Genomic DNA, 16,879 nt, shown 5'->3' with positions numbered 1-16,879 from the left:
TGTGTGTGTGTGTGTGTGTGAGGAGGGAGCTGTGTGTGTGTGTGTGAGGAGGGAGCTGTGTGTGTGTGTGTGTAGGGGGGGAGCTGTGTGTGTGTGTGTGTGTGTGTGTGTGTGTGTGTGTAGGGGGGGGGGCTGTGTGTGTGTGTGAGGAGGGAGCTGTGTGTGTGTGTGGGAGGAGGGAGCTGTGTGTGTGTGTGTGTAGGGGGGGGCTGTGTGTGTGTGTGTGTAGGGGGGGCGCAGTGTGTGTGTGTGTGTAGGGGGGGGGGCTGTGTGTGTGTGTGTAGGGGGGGAGCTGTGTGTGTGTGTGTGTAGGGGGGGAGCTGTGTGTGTGTGTGTGTAGGGGGGGAGCTGTGTGTGTGTGTGTGTAGGGGGGGGCTGTGTGTGTGTGTGTAGGGGGGGGCTGTGTGTGTGTGTGTGTAGGGTGGGGGCTGTGTGTGTGTGTGTGTAGGGGGGGAGCTGTGTGTGTGTGTGTGTGTGTGTGTGTGTAGGGGGGGGAGCTGTGTGTGTGTGTAGGGGGGGGAGCTGTGTGTGTGTGTAGGGGGGGGAGCTGTGTGTGTGTGTAGGGGGGGGAGCTGTGTGTGTGTGTAGGGGGGGGAGCTGTGTGTGTGTGTAGGGGGGGGAGCTGTGTGTGTGTGTAGGGGGGGGAGCTGTGTGTGTGTGTAGGGGGGGGAGCTGTGTGTGTGTGTAGGGGGGGAGCTGTGTGTGTGTGTGTGTAGGGGGGGGAGCTGTGTGTGTGTGTGTGTGTAGGGGGGGGAGCTGTGTGTGTGTGTGTGTGTAGGGGGGGAGCTGTGTGTGTGTGTGTGTGTGTAGGGGGGGGAGCTGTGTGTGTGTGTGTGTAGGGGGGGCAGCTGTGTGTGTGTGTGTAGGGGGGGAGCTGTGTGTGTGTGTGTAGGGGGGGGAGCAGTGTGTGTGTGTGTCGGGGGGGAGCAGTGTGTGTGTGTGTCGGGGGGGAGCAGTGTGTGTGTGTGTCGGGGGGGAGCAGTGTGTGTGTGTGTGTAGGGGGGGGAGCAGTGTGTGTGTGTGTGTAGGGGGGGGAGCTGTGTGTGTGTGTGTGTAGGGGGGGAGCTGTGTGTGTGTGTAGGGGGGGAGCTGTGTGTGTGTAGGGGGCGGAGCTGTGTGTGTGTGTGTGCGTAGGGGGGGGAGCTGTGTGTGTGTGTGTGCGTAGGGGGGGGAGCTGTGTTTGTGTGTGTGCGTAGGGGGGGGAGCTGTGTGTGTGTGTGCGTAGGGGGGGGAGCTGTGTGTGTGTGTGCGTAGGGGGGGAGCTGTGTGTGTGTGTGCGTAGGGGGGGAGCTGTGTGTGTGTGTGCGTAGGGGGGGGAGCTGTGTGTGTGTGTGCGTAGGGGGGGGAGCTGTGTGTGTGTGTGCGTAGGGGGGGGAGCTGTGTGTGTGTGTGCGTAGGGGGGGGAGCTGTGTGTGTGTGTAGGGGGGGGAGCTGTGTGTGTGTGTAGGGGGGGAGCTGTGTGTGTGTGTAGGGGGGGAGCTGTGTGTGTGTGTGTGTAGGGGGGGAGCTGTGTGTGTGTGTGTGTAGGGGGGGAGCTGTGTGTGTGTGTAGGGGGGGAGCTGTGTGTGTGTGTAGGGGGGGGAGCTGTGTGTGTGTGTAGGGGGGCTGTGTGTGTGTGTGTGTGTAGGGGGGGGCTGTGTGAGTGAGTGTAGGGGGGGCTGTGTGAGTGAGTGTAGGGGGGGGCTGTGTGTGTGTGTGTGTGTAGGGGGGGGAGCTGTGTGTGTGTGTGTGTGTGTGTGTAGGGGGGGGAGCTGTGTGTGTGTGTAGGGGGGGAGCTGTGTGTGTGTGTAGGGGGGGAGCTGTGTGTGTGTGTGTGTGTGTAGGGGGGGCTGTGTGTGTGTGTGTAGGGGGGGAGCTGTGTGTGTGTGTAGGGGGGGCTGTGTGTGTGTGTAGGGGGGGGCTGTGTGTGTGTGTGTGTGTGTGTGTGTGTAGGGGGGGGCTGTGTGTGTGTGTAGGGGGGGCTGTGTGTGTGTGTGTGTAGGGGGGGCTGTGTGTGTGTGTGTGTAGGGGGGGCTGTGTGTGTGTGTGTGTGTGTGTGTGTAGGGGGGGGGGCTGTGTGTGTGTGTAGGGGGGGGCTGTGTGTGTGTGTAGGGGGGGGCTGTGTGTGTGTGTAGGGGGGTGCTGTGTGTGTGTGTAGGGGGGTGCTGTGTGTGTGTGTAGGGGGGTGCTGTGTGTGTGTGTAGGGGGGCTGTGTGAGTGTGTGTAGGGGGGGCTGTGTGTGTGTGTGTGTGTAGGGGGGTGCTGTGTGTGTGTGTAGGGGGGTGCTGTGTGTGTGTGTAGGGGGGTGCTGTGTGTGTGTGTAGGGGGGTGCTGTGTGTGTGTGTAGGGGGGCTGTGTGTGTGTGTGTGTGTAGGGGGGGGGGAGCTGTGTGTGTGTGTAGGGGGGGGAGCTGTGTGTGTGTGTAGGGGGGGAGCTGTGTGTGTGTGTAGGGGGGGGAGCTGTGTGTGTGTGTAGGGGGGGAGCTGTGTGTGTGTGTAGGGGGGCTGTGTGTGTGTGTGTGTGTAGGGGGGGGCTGTGTGAGTGAGTGTAGGGGGGGGCTGTGTGAGTGAGTGTAGGGGGGGCTGTGTGAGTGAGTGTAGGGGGGGCTGTGTGAGTGAGTGTAGGGGGGGGCTGTGTGTGTGTGTAGGGGGGGGCTGTGTGTGTGTGTGTGTGTGTGTGTGTGTGTGTGTGTGTGTGTGTAGGGGGGGGGGAGCTGTGTGTGTGTGTAGGGGGGGGAGCTGTGTGTGTGTGTAGGGGGGGAGCTGTGTGTGTGTGTAGGGGGGCTGTGTGTGTGTGTGTGTGTAGGGGGGGGCTGTGTGAGTGAGTGTAGGGGGGGCTGTGTGAGTGAGTGTAGGGGGGGCTGTGTGAGTGAGTGTAGGGGGGGCTGTGTGAGTGAGTGTAGGGGGGGGCTGTGTGTGTGTGTAGGGGGGGGAGCTGTGTGTGTGTGTAGGGGGGGGCTGTGTGTGTGTGTAGGGGGGGAGCTGTGTGTGTGTGTAGGGGGGGAGCTGTGTGTGTGTGTAGGGGGGGAGCTGTGTGTGTGTGTAGGGGGGGAGCTGTGTGTGTGTGTGGGGGGGGAGCTGTGTGTGTGTGTAGGGGGGGAGCTGTGTGTGTGTGTAGGGGGGGAGCTGTGTGTGTGTGTGTGTGTGTGTGTGTAGGGGGGGGCTGTGTGTGTGTGTGTGTAGGGGGGGAGCTGTGTGTGTGTGTAGGGGGGGAGCTGTGTGTGTGTGTAGGGGGGGAGCTGTGTGTGTGTGTAGGGGGGGGCTGTGTGTGTGTGTGAGTGAGTGTAGGGGGGGCTGTGTGAGTGAGTGTAGGGGGGGCTGTGTGAGTGAGTGTAGGGGGGGCTGTGTGTGTGTGTGTAGGGGGGGAGCTGTGTGTGTGTGTAGGGGGGGAGCTGTGTGTGTGTGTAGGGGGGGAGCTGTGTGTGTGTGTAGGGGGGGGCTGTGTGTGTGTGTAGGGGGGGAGCTGTGTGTGTGTGTAGGGGGGGAGCTGTGTGTGTGTGTAGGGGGGCTGTGTGTGTGTGTAGGGGGGGAGCTGTGTGTGTGTGTAGGGGGGGGCTGTGTGTGTGTGTGTGTAGGGGGGCTGTGTGTGTGTGTGTGTGTGTGTGTAGGGGGGGGCTGTGTGTGTGTGTAGGGGGGGGCTGTGTGTGAGTGAGTGTAGGGGGGGGCTGTGTGTGTGTGTAGGGGGGGGCTGTGTGTGTGTGTAGGGGGGGAGCTGTGTGTGTGTGTAGGGGGGGGCTGTGTGTGTGTGTGTGTAGGGGGGGCTGTGTGTGTGTGTAGGGGTGGGCTGTGTGTGTGTGTAGCGGGGGAGCTGTGTGTGTGTGTAGGGGGGGGCTGTGTGTGTGTGTGTGTAGGGGGGCTGTGTGTGTGTGTGTGTAGGGGGGGGCTGTGTGTGTGTGTGTGTAGGGGGGGGCTGTGTGTGTGTGAGTGTAGGGGGGGGCTGTGTGTGTGTGTGTAGGGGGGGGCTGTGTGTGTGTGTGTGTAGGGGGGGGCTGTGTGTGTGTGTAGGGGGGGGCTGTGTGTGTGTGTAGGGGGGGGCTGTGTGTGTGTGTAGGGGGGGGCTGTGTGTGTGTGTGTGTAGGGGGGGGCTGTGTGTGTGTGTGTGTAGGGGGGGGCTGTGTGTGTGTGTAGGGGGGGGGCTGTGTGTGTGTGTGTGTAGGGGGGGGCTGTGTGAGTGAGTGTAGGGGGGGAGGGAGCTGATACTGGAGGATCCCCTGTGAGTGTCAGACATGTGCTCACTGCCCTCGCTATTGAACTCGGCTCCTGGCCCCAACCCCCGACCGGACCCGGCTCCCCCTCTCCAAACCCACCCCGGATCCGGCTCTCTTTCCCACCCCCCCCCCACCCCCGGGTTTTCACAAACCCCTTTCCCCAACATGACTAACACATTTTAGCCATTCACACATTCCCGGAATTTGCTGATGTTTCTCCTCTTGTTTCCCTTTGTTTCCTGTTTCCTGAGGGTCCCGTCCTCCGGCCTCAGGGTTTTTTTTTTTTACAATGTGGCCCCCCCATTCCCATCTCTTCCCCCCACCCCCCCACCCCCAGCTGCTCCTTTATATAAAATACAAACTGTAACATCCAGTCCTGAACTTCTGCCCTGGGCTGTCGGATGTTTTCCTAGAGCTTTAATCACATGTCAGACCCCAAACCCACCCCCCGCCAAATACCTGACACCCCCTCATTGCCAAACACACCGACCCCCCACATCCCCCCACCCCAACACCTGCAACAACCCCCCCGTACTGACCACCCCCCACACACCCCCTGCCCCGACCTCCCCATCACAGCCTCCCACACACACACACCCCTCTGCACCGATTCCTGCCCCAAACTCCCCCCCCCACCATCACACCCCCCACCCCTGCACCGATCCCTGCCCCCCCACCTCCCAGCTTGGTGACCTATAAACAACTCCCGCCAATGTTTACTGCCCTGCACTGTTTCTTAGCTCCACCCAAACTGATTCTACATCTTGATCCTTCAGTCTAAGATCCTCTCTCACTAATGTACCGATCTCATCCCTTATTAAGAGTGCTACCCCACCTCCTTTTCCTTTTTGCCTCTCTCTCCTAAATGCTTAATATCCTTGGATATTCAGTTCCCAGTCCTGGTCACCCTGTAGTCACGTCTCTGTTATGGCAATTAAATCATGCCCATTTACCTCAAGTAGTGCATTCAAATCATCAGTCTTTTTGCAAGTGCTACATGCATTCCGATCTCCTTTCCTTCTTATCTTCCTTTGCCTGACTGAACTCTTCTGGGATGTACCTTCCTGTGTGAGCAGAAGCCTACTGTGTATGTGTGAAGCTGCATGTGTCCATTCAGGCTAACTTTACTTACCTAAGGTGATTATGTTTAGCCATTTTCTAATCCCAAAACCACCTATAGTTTTGCTCCCTTTGTACAATCCTGATTTCCAACAATCTACCATTGGCAGAGGTGCTTTTATCTACGTAAGCTGCAAACTCTGGAATTCCCTCCCCAAACCTTTCCATTTCTCTGCCCCTCTCTTCTTTTTAAGTTGCCCCTTAAGACCAAACTCTTGGATCAAAATTGGGTCATAATAGCTCTTTCATAAATATTAAAGAAATACTCAGCAGCTCAGGCTGGGAGAACCAAAGTTAACATTTCAGATAAATGAACTTTTAGCAGAACTGAAAAAAGTTAGAGTTACGACAGGTTTTAAGCAAATCTAGAGTCAGGGAAAGCAGGGATGGGAGGAAAGTACTAAAGAGGAAATCTAATATGGTTGAAGACCAGGGAGATGAAATGATGGTATCGGGGCAAGCAACGAAAGAAACAGTGGGTCTCGGGAAAGTGTAAATGGGAATTGTAGACCCGTTACCAAAGCTGTCGCCTGAAAAGAAATGGGAGGGGTGGATATGATTTTAAATTGTTGAACTCGATGATGAGCCTGGTTCAGAAAGTTGTGACGTGCCCAAGTGAAAGATGAGGTTCCGTCTCTGATCGTGTGTTGAGCTTCACTGGAACAGTGCAGAAGGACCAAGGCAGAGAGGCTGATTCAGCTTTGTTTCTCTCTTCACAGCTGCTGCCTGATCTCAGCATCTTTAATGTTTTCTGCTTTTATGTCAGGTTTCCAACACCGGTAGTATTTTGCTTTTCTAGTATATCCTTATCGTTCAGTTTCAGTTTTGGTCTAATTTCACTTCCGTGAAGCACCCTGGGACATTTTGCTTTGTAAGTACAGATCGTGGTATTGTAGTGCTCAAAAAATCTTATTTTAAAGGGGAAAGAAATGCCAGGAGGACTATGTTCTGCTCAAAGTGCTACTCCACTGCCAGAATTTCACACTCTCCCTGCCCACCAGCTTCTGAGGTGAGGTGGCAGGGGGAGTGACAAATTGGATGGACGGGAGTGGGGGGGGGGGGGAGACCTGAAATTGATCAAAGTTTGATCTCGGGAGGGAAGTCAGGGGTGTGCACCTCCATCAGAAGCCCCCTCCTGACTCGGGGCACCTCCCATTAGGGCCCAGTGACCTCCGGCCCTCCCGCCTCTCCCCCCACACCCAAGACCCCAATCACACCCCCCCCACCCCCCACCCCCTCGCGAACCCCCAGACCTCCCCTACCCCTGACCCCTGCCACTTACCTCTCCTCCCATTCCTGGCCTCTTCCAGCCACTGCAGTGCTGTTCCTGGCATTGACTGGAGAGCTGCCGGCCATTCTGATTGGCCAGCAGCTCCCCAAGGCGGGACTTCCTCCTGGTGACGGGCAGAAGTCCCGCCTTCTGCCAGTCAACACACGTTAGAGTGTGAAATGGCATCTGGGCTGCTGGCGTCGGCAGGGGTTGATTCCCACTGACTCTCCAGATGGTGGGGGCTCAGCGCCCATCGTGTTGAAAATTCTGGCCCATGCCTTTTTCAAAATAGACATAACTGTGTTGGGAGACCCCCCCCCCCCCCAACCTAACTTTATGGTAATTTCAGCAATGTGGAAGTTCCGGATTTCAGGTCTGTGCTTTGCTTCCGATCGGCAGTTTGGAGGTTGTCCTCATCACAGAATCTTAATGGCACAGAAGGAGGCCATTCGGCCCGTCGTGTCTGCACAGGCTCTCCAAATGAGCATTATGACCTAGTGCCATTGCCCTGCCTTTTCCCCGTAACCTTGCACATTGTGTTTCTGTTCAAATAATCAGCTAATGCCCTCTTGAATGTCTCGATTGAAGCTGCCTCCACCACACTTCCAGGCAGTACATTCCAAACCCAAACCACTTGTGTGAAAAAGTTTTTTCTCACGTCACACTTGGTTCTTTTGCAAACCACTTTAAATCTGTGTCCTCTTGTTCTTGATTCTTTTACGAGCGGGAACAGTTTCTCCCTGTCTATTCTGTCCAGTCCCCTCATGATTTTGAACATCTCTATCTAATCTCCTCTCTCCAAGGAGAACAGTCCCAACCTCTCCAATCTGTCTTGCTAACTGAAGTTTCTCATCCCTGGAACCATTCCCTTCTGCACTCTCTCCAATGTGTTCACATCCTTCCTATAATGTGGCATCCAGAACTGTGCACAATATCTCATGTTCTAAAATAACTGAATTGATTTTGATGGCACTCTGGATTGGCCTAGGGTCTAATCTAGAGTGAACGGACTGGATATTCAGTCCTTTGCTGCTAGTATTCTTTTCTCCCCTGGCTTGGTTCAGTTGTCAGATAGATTATGATAATGCATAAGTCATGAAGCTGGTCAGATAAGTTGAGAGAGCAGTTAATAAAGCATACAGTATTCTAGACTTAATAGGGGCATAAAGTACAAAGCAGGAGGTTATATTGAACTTGTATAAGACACTAGTTAGGTCTAGCATCTGGACGGAACCGCACTTTAGGAATAATGTGAAGGCTTTGGAAAGTGCAGAAACGATTAACGAGAATGGTTCCAGGGAATTATCATTACGCTACAACAACATTTAACACTCAAAAGTATTTAATTGGCTGTGAAGCAATTTGGAACTTCCTGAAGCTGTGAAAGGTGCTTTACACACGTCTTTATTTCTTAAAAAAGAAAGAAGGAAGAACAAACTTGCATTTGTATTACACCTTATCAAAAAAGATTTACTTTTATATCCATATCCCTAGACCTCAAATTGCTTCAAAACTAATGAACCGAGTTAAGCCCAGACATTGTTATATAGGTGAACGTTTGGACTGGGTGTGCTCTGTTGCACTCAGTTTGCTAGTATATTTTACATTAAACAATTACTGGAGGCTTTGTTACAATCTAAAGAAACCCATTAATTGTCAGTTTGACTACAAGCCTTGAGGTTTTAACGTTCAATTTTCTACCTGTGTTTATGGAGCAGTTTGGGAGGACAGAGATGTGAAATTGGTGTCCATGTCATTTCAAATGTTGTATAAAATTGTAAACACCCCCCCAACAGATGATAAAAGATGCATTTTTTTTTCCTCTTTGTATTAAAGTGTTACTGTCCAAGTACAACCCCTTCAAGCAACAAAATATTTAGGCTTGTGAATATAAGAGCGAGAGTCCAAGTGGCAGCAGGTTAATCATGTTGATCTGGGAGGGAGGTTGCTCTGCCTGATTGGTGAATTCAGTGAAGAAACCCCTTTGGATAAACTTCTTTGATTCCCTTTCAGCTGATTAAATGGATTTGCTGCAACAACAAATATCTGGACTGTGTCATGCTCACCCTGAAGGCGTCCCTTTATCACAGTTATCCCTTCTCTACCTGAAGATGTACAAGACACCACTGGAGCTCTCAGATTATGGGTTTGACTCTGTATCAAGTTTTCTGGAGCATATGAAGGATGTGTTCAGCTTGGATTGTGACAGACAGAAGATCATTATCAATCCAGCAGGTGGGGCAGGATCGGCGGAGTTCAGCTGTCCGTCCAACGGCATGTTGGAAAACTTACCCTTAGTTAATCTATCCGAAAACCAAATGCGGATTCCAGACCCGCAAGACGGTAAGAAACAATATTTATTTATCGATAATATTTTTAGCCCGAGATTATTGTTATTGCATGGAACTGAGTTTGTGAGATCTCCCTGCCTTGCTGTTAGGAAAGTGAGGAGTTGGAGGTTGCATCTCTCTCAGGGAAAGAGAATTGAAAAACAGGTTGATCTAAACTGGGATGATCCAGATGTGTTGTAAAAGATCTTTAATATCTTACCTGCCCTTTTTGACAATAATGATATCTGGGTGAATCTAGACTATAAGAAGGACAAACAAAGGAAATTTGGATGGGTAAATAAATTAATGGAAGTTTTTGATTGCCTTTTCTGTCCCCAGAGTTATTTCCCTTTCCTTCAGCAATAGTCTTGCAGCGACTAAATCCTAGTGAAGCACTGGGTAGCTTCAGATCTAGGGCATTGCAAATTGTCTGTTCCTCAGGCTTCTCCAGTTATAAAACCCTCTCGTGGCACTTGGTGAATGTGTACTGAGGGTGGATGAATTTAGATGGCACAGTAAATCTACCCAGTAGCTCAGCCAAACAGATCAGGAAAACTAAGATGAAAGAAAAATTACCACAGATGCTGGAAATCTGAAGTAAAAACAGAAAATGCTGGTGAAACTCAGCAGGTCTGACAGCGTCCGTGGAGAGAGAAACAGAGTTGACATCTCAAGTCCTTACGACTCTCCTTCAAAGTCTTGAACAGACTTGAAACGTTAACTCTGTTTCTCTCTCCACAGATGCTGCCAGACCTGCTGAGGTTTTCCAGCATTCTCTGATTGCAGATCAGGAAAACTAATTCAATCTCCAGTTCAACACTGAGTTTTCCACAGACAATTGATGGGCTACAGTTTGTCCATCCTTGGGTTAAGGAGGAAAATAGAGGCTAAGTTTCCACTCTGCAATCCAGCAAATCTGATTGAAAGGCTATGGTCAACATCAGGTGAGAACAGCACTGGGCTTTGGTGTGATGCCATTGAAGTGAACTGGTCTGCCAATATTCACATTTGAGGTTGATGTGTAGATGAGGAAAGACTCCTGAAGCTATACCCCTGTGAGGAGTCATTGTATTTGGGAAGAAAAAGAAATACCTTTTGAGGAAATAAAATGAGCAAAGTGCAGGACAAGGGAAATAAAAATGTCACGATACAGATTTACTATTAAAATGGAAACAATTACAAAGTTTGATATTTTGCTGTTTGTGTGTATGAGGAATCAGCTGGACCATAGATCCTGTTGGTTAAGGTTGCTTTTGGAGGTGGGAGCCTGAGGTGACCTGTCAGTCGAAGTGATGCGGTATATGCATTGTGAGAGGTGATAAAGTCCTGTGGTCAAGGAAGGAATGAGATGGTTTGCTGGTCTGTGGACATGGGCTGCATGTGTTGTTTCTCCCTTTTTTTTAACTGTAAGACATTGATCTTCCACACTCGGTCAATAAGAATTGTTAAAATCGAGGTTTAAATTGGATGTTGCTTCGCTTCTTTCTGAAGAGAAATTGTTCTTTTACACAGTGGATAAGAAAGAGAAATTGAAAGATGAGCTGCTGGAGCTCCTCCATCCCTTCTGTGAAGGCATCTGTTTAAGAAAATTGCAAAGGTTTTATAAAAAAAAATACCGCAAGAATTTGAAAGCCTCGGACTATGAATTCCCGACGATGCAAGCCATGGTGGAGTCAATGAGTGACGTTGTGTATCTAATTCCCACCAAAAAGGGATTTACTGTCATCGCCAAGTTTCGAAAACCACGAAAAAAAAGCCCGAAAATTCCAAATACCTCTTTTGGTTTTTCCAAAGTTCAGTCTACGATTCAGGGCAAAACTGACACTTGTTGCCAACCAAAAGTTACACACTCGTCACAGCCACAGTGTCCGAAACCTCAGCCAACAGGTAATAAAATCTACTTTAAAATCTTCTGATGTATGAAACGTTTTGTGAGTGAAAATAACTTGTATTTGTACAGTACCTTATCACACCCTCACAATGTCCTAATGTCCTTCGCCACTAGCAAATTGCTCTTAAAGTGAAGTTGCTGTTGTTATCTAGGCAAGCGCAGCAGTTAATTTATGGATTGCAGTATTCCACATGGAGCAAAGAGCTGAATGACCAGTTGATCCATTATTTGGTGATGCACATTGTGGAAGGAAAGTGAGGCTAGCGAAATTCCTTGCTCTCCTTTGAGCAGTGGCACTGAATCCTTTACATTGCTGTTACAACACTCCCTCCCCTTCAGACCCCAGAAGCTTGGATTAATCGCCCGTGATTCCCCATGTTGAGCTCTGCATTTAGCCGTGTCAGTATCAGCAGTTGCTAAGTAAAAGCTGCAGAAAAGAGAGTCAAAGAGGGCGTACAGCTTTAAGAAAGAGGAGAGGAATGTACCAGCTGGTACTTTAGCTTGTTCCATCTACAGGATCGATAATTCTTTTAAATGCTTGAATGTTAATTGTCCCATTTCAGTTTGTTTGCAAACAGGGACAAATCTGTTACCTAATGGTAGACCCTTGGCATCTTTTACTGGAGGTCAAGAAAAGGACAGCATGTGGACCTGAATCCGAGATTAGTCAATGGCTGGGATTTGATGGAGCCCTGAGGAGCCAGGAAGTGGGTGGGATGAAAGATCTGGTGTTGGTGGCGGGGGCACACCCCTTGCGTTCCCACCCCCACTGGCATTTCACCAGGATGGCCCTCCTGCCAATTAAGGCCAACTAAGAGCCAGTTAAGGGCCCCTTTCCACCGCTGCTGGTGTTTTACATTTCACCACATGGGGAGACAGCCAGCTATTCCCTGGAGGCCTTCTTGTGAACTTGGGGTGGAGGGGTCCTGGCTTGGCTCACAGAGGACCACAGGGCCCAAAATGGAGTGGGACGCCACGAGTTGTTTCTGACAAACTTGTTATCAAGGGAGCCCATGGAGGGCTCCTGGGCAAGGCTACTCCTTTCATAGCAACATCCCTCCCCTCATGAACGATCCCCTCCCCACCCCGCCTCGCTGGTGGAATAGCCCTGGCAAGCCCAACCCCTAACTGGGTTCAGAGGCCACCCCCATCGTTGCTGGTCTTGCCTGGTTGTAGCCCTGGCAGTGGTCACCACACCTGGTAGCACTGCTGGCTCATGGAGCGAGGCCTCAAAAGGACAGAAGCCCTGAGTGCAGGCTGTAAATTACCTGGAGGTGCACATAAAGTCAGCTGGGACTCCCATAACTGGCAGAGGCGGGGTTAAACCCCGACCCCTGCCACACCCGTGAAATCCAGGCCAGTGTCCCACAGCCGGGTAATGTTATTGGAAACCAGGTTGTCGGCGTAGACGGTTCACTGAGTGAGTGCACGGCACGGACTCAGGATTTACCAGCTTCACTCCGCAGCCTAGACTGAGTTCCATAAATTTATATCACAGGCCTAACAGGTCAATGCCGGCATTTATACGTCACACGAGCCTCCTCCCACACCACTTCACCTAATGTGACTATTTTATATTTATAAGCCCCTAGTTTTGGGTTCCCCAGAAGTAGAAAATTGGGCGGAATCTTGTGCTCCACCCCCTTGTGACAGGTTTGGTGCCGGTGGGGTGGGGTCGGGGGGCTCACCATCTTCCCTCCTCCATCCTGCATAAGTCCATAGTTGGGGGGCCTGTGGATGGCCTTCCTGCCCCACCACTAATTGAGGCCCTTAAGTGGGCAGTTAATGCCACCTTAAAGGCCTCTTCGTGCTGCTGCTGGTATCAGCCCAGTGGGTGGGTAACTTGCTGCCCAGGGAGCTTGACCAGCAAACCCTGGCATCTTTGTTGTGGCTCCTGTTGTGTGGGGCCGGTGGGAGGCGGGGTGGTGGGGGGGGGAGATCCTTTGTTCAAAGGCCCTGTGTCTAATCCCAGGGACCCAGCATTTTTGAGGGGGTGGGGGGGTGGTGGCAGGGAGAATGTGGGCTGCTGAGAGGCATCCCCTTGCCCTTGCTGCCAACACCTCCCCCCACCCACAACTGCGATCGCCTTCCCACTATCACTCACCTGTACCTGGATCCTTCCGCGATCAAGGCCTCGGGTGGATGTAGTACCAGCTGCAGCCACCACCTTCCCAGCAGCGCTGCAGAGCATGGAAGAGCCACCAGCCTCTGATTGGCCAGCAGCTCTTGGTGGGTGGGGCTTCTGCCCGTGGGGTCCTTGATCCTTGGGGGGGGATGTTTGGGGGTGGGGTGCGGGGGGTTTTGGGGGGTGGGGTGCGGGGGGGTGGGGGGGTTTGGGGGTGGGGTGTGGGGGGGCTGCGGTGGGTTTGGGGGGTTGGGGTGAAGTGCGGGGGGTGGGTGTTTGGGGGGGGTGGTGCGGGGGGGTTTGGGGGTGGGGTGCGGTGGGTTTGGCGGGGTGCGGGGAGGTGGCCCGCAGAATTCTGGCCTGTCAAGTGCCTGAGCAGCCCTAGGTGTGCAGGCCTTTCCCGAAAAGAGGCAACATGGGGCCCTTGCCAGCCGGCAGCCTGACCCCACCCCCACCCCGGTTGCCTTCAAAAGATTCCACCCCTTAACTCTCCACAGGTGCTGCCAGACCTGCTGAGTTTTTCCAGCATTTTATGTTTTCATTTTGATCTACCATTGGATGCCAAAATAGCATTTAATAAATATCGTGCACAGTTTGCAAAAACACCCCAGTTAATTCCCTACAGTGTTGCACTTGAGTAGGGATTTAGTTTAGCCTTCAGACCAAGCAGGGCTAGGAGCTGAGAGACACATCAAGTAAGGTATGAAGACATAATTTAAGTTTTAAGTTCCTTTCTTGAAGTTCTGCCCTTCTATTTTCCAATTATAAATTCCTCTATTCATATTCAGAATAGAAATCCCTTTTGTTAGCAAATTGTGCTGGAATCCACAAGAGAGAGTATAACAAGCTTGCATATTCTGCCCATAATGTGGACTTTAACAGAGCTTTATAATTGATAAAGTTAAGAGGAAGTGTGCACAGATGTAAAAGGATTAGTACATTAAATAGATGTGTGGATATAAAGGACCAATCATAACTGCAACAATTTTGACTGCTTCGTTCTAATAGTGAGCTATTTGAAAATTTTATGCACCATTCAAACTAGACTCTGGATTCAGAATAAATTTAGAACTGAAGTGTTGGAATTTTTGTACAAGAAAGTCATTGATGCTTTCCCTGTCCAGGTCCAAATGGCAATATCTGGCTTAAGAGACATTGTTCTCGAGATGTGAGCAATGCTGTCAAGTACATGATTACAAACCATCCCTTGATGCTCTGAAAAGGTAATAGTGGGCCTTCTCTTTGAACAGTTGCAGTCTGTATGGTGATACTGCTCCCACAGGGATGTTAGGTCAGGAATTCCAGGATATTTACCCAGTGACAATAAAGTAAGAACAATGTATGTCAAAGGTCAAAGTCAGAATCATGTGTGACTTGGAGGGAAATCTGAGGGCGATGGTGTTCCTTCAACATTACTGATCTTGTACTTCTCAGTGGGGAGGAAGTTGTCTTAGTGAGTTGCTACAGCCCACTGTAGGTGGTACATAATACAACGCTAGCCCACTGAGGATAGAGGAGGGTGGATGTTGAGACCAGTGGCAAGGGTGCAGATCAAGAAAACTGCCCTGCCCTCATTTCAGCGAGTGATGAATATATCATCGTCCTCCCGACTTGATGCTTGGAGATGATTGAAAGACTTTGAGGAGTCAGGAGATGAGTGTTGGAGGGAGCGTAATCTCTGCCCTGCTCTTGTAGCCACTGCACTAATCTTTGGTCTTGATCAAAATGTTGATGGTGGAGGAAAAGCAGATAATGCTGGAAGTACTCAGCTCACTTAAGGGCCTCATTCCACTGCTACTATGATTAACCCTGTGGCGAGCAGGACAAGCAAACTCTGGTGTGTTTGCCACAGGCCCCCAGTGTGGGGTCCATTGTTCAAAGACAGTCTGCCTGATCAAGGGACCTGCCACAAAGTGGGGGTGGGGTAGGGGCCTGCTTAGAGCCACCCCTTGCCCTTGCTGTCAATCCCCCTACATCTCCTCCCATGACCACCTTCCCGCCATTACACACCTGGGCCTAGACCCCCTCCTTGATCCGAAGCCTTGGGTGGGTGTAGTGCCGGGAGCAGACACCACCTCCCCTGATGGCGCTGCTGAGTACAGAAGAATTGCTGGCCTCCAATTGGCCGACAACCTTGGTGGGCGGGACCTCTGCCCCAGGGTCCCTGCTCCTGGGGGAAGTGGCACAAGATGTGATGAGCCTTTCCGGAAAGAGACGAGTTAGCGTCTGAAACCCTTGATTCTGCCCGTACAGCAGGGTCTGTGGAGAGGACCCTGAGTTAATGTTTCAGGTCAATAATCATTCTTCATCAGAACTAAGGAAAGATAAAAATGTAATAAGTTCTGAGCAAGTGAAAGTGGGGAGAAAGAGCAAAAGGGAAGGCCTGTGACAGGGTGTAAGGCAGGAGAGAGTGAATGATGGGTTTTGTGGTGGGCAAAGTAAAGAAACAGAAGATGTGTCTAGATGAGGTGTGAATGGCTGGATGGAAGCCATCCAAATGCAAAGTGAAGGAATAAACGAGAAAGCGAATCAGCAAAAAAAAACATTAAGCAAGATGAGGGCATAAAACTGTTGAACTCAATGTTGAACCCAGAAGGGTGTAAAGTGCCAAGTTGAAAGATGAGGTGTTGTCCCTCTCACTTGCTTTCAGCTTCATTAGAACATTGTAACAGGCCAGGGACAGAAAGGTCAGAGTGAGCAAGCTGGAGAGTTGAAACGACGAGCAACAGGAGGCTCAGGCTGGGTCGTGCTTGCAGACTGAACTGAGGTGTTCCACAGAGAGGTCACCCAATCTTTGTTTGGTGTTCCCAGTGTGGGCTAGACCACATGAGCAGTGAATACAGTATACTAAACAAAACAGTATAGGAAAGTCGCTGTTTCATTTCCAGCATTTTCTGTTTTTATTTCAGATTTCTGGTGTCTGCAGTATTTTGCTTTTCTGTTGATTGGGGGGTGGGTGGGTGGCGGTGTGGGGGGGTGAGTGGGTGGGGGTGTGTGTGTGGAGGTCTTGGCCAGGCGGAGGTGTTTGACTCTTGCTTGTTGAAAGTGGCAATTGTTTATGTGGCATGAATTTTAACTGCCGTTTGTCAGCCCAAACCTAGATGTTGCCCAATTCCTGCTGTAGTGTAGCATGAGCCACTTCATTATCAGAGGAGTTATGTTTAGAGCTGAACACTGTGGAATCTCTGGTTTTGTCCCTGGTCTTATGGCAGAAGAGTAGGTATTGACCTAGCAGCCAAGGACACTTTACTAAGGAACTTAAGAAGCAATGTCCGAGGTCTGAGCTGATTATCCTCCACCAAAAAATGACCAACTTCCTTTGGTTGTGTTAAGAGTGCTCTATCTCAGACCCTCATTCTTCCCAGTTTTGGTGCGGTTCCTTGAGAATATATTTGGTTAAAAGATGCCCTGATATAGGGCAGCTATCCTTGCCTCTCCTGAAGTTCTTAGCATCCGTGTCTAAAATTGAGGCCAACGTTACGGAGTTTGTCAGAACCAAACTGAGCGTCGGTAAGTGGTGATGCTTGATGGCCGTGCCGATTGATTCCTCCAATCGCTTTGTGGATGATTGGGAGGAGGCTGGTGGGGCCCACGTTATGTTTATCCTGTTTTCTTTTTGCGAATAGAATATACCATGAGTAATCTTAAGGGGAGATGGTGGCGCAATGGAATGCCAGAGTAACCCAGGCTAATACTCTGGGGATATGGGTTCAAATCCCACAGCAGCAGCAGCTAGTGGGATTTAAATTCAATTTATTAAAAAAAAATATGGAATTGAAAGCTAGCGCAGTAATGATTACCGCAAAAATATCACTCGAACCCTCTGGTTCACTAATGTCCTTTAGGGAAGGAAATCTGCCATCCTTACCTGGTCTGGCCTACATGTGACTCCAGACCCACAGCAATGAGGTTGACTCTTAATGAAATGGCCAAGCGAACTACTCTGTTCAAGGGCACT

At 51.0% G+C, this 16,879-nt stretch overlaps 1 protein-coding gene across 1 annotated transcript in view; it reads left to right on the top strand.

The window, feature by feature from the left end:
• The first annotated feature begins 6,093 nt into the window (after positions 1-6,093).
• Positions 6,094-16,879, top strand: part of wu:fj29h11 (protein NO VEIN) — a 104,056-nt gene continuing 93,270 nt past the window's right edge. Inside the window, exons 1-3 of the mRNA XM_041216852.1 lie at positions 6,094-6,176; positions 8,589-8,918; positions 10,418-10,792. Of these exons, the coding sequence (XP_041072786.1) occupies positions 8,597-8,918; positions 10,418-10,792 (697 nt within the window). The 5' untranslated portion in view covers positions 6,094-6,176; positions 8,589-8,596. The remainder of the gene's footprint in view (positions 6,177-8,588; positions 8,919-10,417; positions 10,793-16,879) is intronic.

The sequence above is a fragment of the Carcharodon carcharias genome, chromosome 22 (genome assembly GCF_017639515.1).
Source record: "Carcharodon carcharias isolate sCarCar2 chromosome 22, sCarCar2.pri, whole genome shotgun sequence".
In the NCBI taxonomy this organism is placed as follows: domain Eukaryota; kingdom Metazoa; phylum Chordata; class Chondrichthyes; order Lamniformes; family Lamnidae; genus Carcharodon; species Carcharodon carcharias.
Note: the sequence above shows the minus strand (reverse complement) of the source record. Positions and strands in the feature narration are given on the sequence as shown.